Genomic DNA, 1,092 nt, shown 5'->3' with positions numbered 1-1,092 from the left:
GCGATCCTATGACCGCGAGTCCGCTGCCTTAACCACTGGGCTATTGCGCCGCTGTTGCGACTCCTCGCCTATTTTATTCTTTTTCCAGTACCTCTATTTTATTTTTCGGCCAGTACCTCTAATAAAACTCCACTGGAGTTTCTGAACGCTGCATCCTCAAAAACACCCATGAAAGAGGTAAATCCTGTTCGTTGTGCAATAACATGAGTCAGACCAATTCCATCAAGAATTATAACAGAAATGTTATGTATATTTACTTTTTGATCCCTTCTACTGTTAGCCATCATCTACTCTTGCCTTTGTCCGCTTCTGCTATTGCTCATCTCTCTCCTTTCATCCTTCAACCGACGCTAGCATGATAAATGGATGTAAATTAATAATGCTAATGATTTTTGAGTACTTAAGAAGTACAATGTTTTTCGTCCTTTTTATTTTGACAGATTCAGTAGCAGCACAGAATGCAGTGTGTCCCACTGCAAAGACATGCACTACCGTGAACATTATCATTGTTTTGACTGCAATTATAAGGTAAGACTTGCTGCCTTGTTTGACAATGCTCACGACGGCAGTGGAGGGATAGAATTGTTACAGTGCCTTGTGGTGTTTAACTATTTAGCATTCAGATGACTCTGTCAAATGTAATGCTTTTTTATTCTCATTGTTTTGAATTCATCATGCATTATTTTGCGACTTTGATATTGCAATGATGTGATTGTATATTTTTTGAATGACATTGTAGGGTAGGCGTAACAGGCCAAATGTTGACAGTTTGAACAAAAAAGAAGAAGAATATTTGGACCAGATACGACTGGATTAAATGCTAAAGGGTTAAACACAGCCTCTTTAATGTTCTGAGCTCAAATCTCTCTGAGGTCAACTTAGACATATCTTTTAAGATCAGATCTATAAAATAGCATAGGTGGAGGAGTGGCTGTGTAGTTAAGAAGTTTGCTTTACAATCATGTAGTTTCAGGTTCAGTCCCACTACACAGCAAATGTCCTCCTTTACTAGAAATAGCTCTGAGCTGGCCAATGCTTTGTGAGTGAAATCAGTTGACAGAAACTGTGGGGAAGCCCGTTAATATATATATA

The 1,092-nt window shown here is 38.6% G+C and overlaps 1 protein-coding gene across 1 annotated transcript in view; it reads left to right on the top strand.

The window, feature by feature from the left end:
- LOC106874480 (zinc finger protein castor homolog 1) overlaps positions 1 to 1,092 on the top strand; it is a 170,952-nt gene that overhangs the window by 153,087 nt on the left and 16,773 nt on the right. The window contains exon 4 of the mRNA XM_052972054.1: positions 398 to 528. Within this exon, the coding sequence (XP_052828014.1) occupies positions 398 to 528 (131 nt within the window). The remainder of the gene's footprint in view (positions 1 to 397; positions 529 to 1,092) is intronic.

The sequence above is a fragment of the Octopus bimaculoides genome, chromosome 12 (assembly GCF_001194135.2).
Source record: "Octopus bimaculoides isolate UCB-OBI-ISO-001 chromosome 12, ASM119413v2, whole genome shotgun sequence".
Classification (NCBI taxonomy): domain Eukaryota; kingdom Metazoa; phylum Mollusca; class Cephalopoda; order Octopoda; family Octopodidae; genus Octopus; species Octopus bimaculoides.
This window is presented reverse-complemented; position numbering and strand designations above follow the sequence as displayed.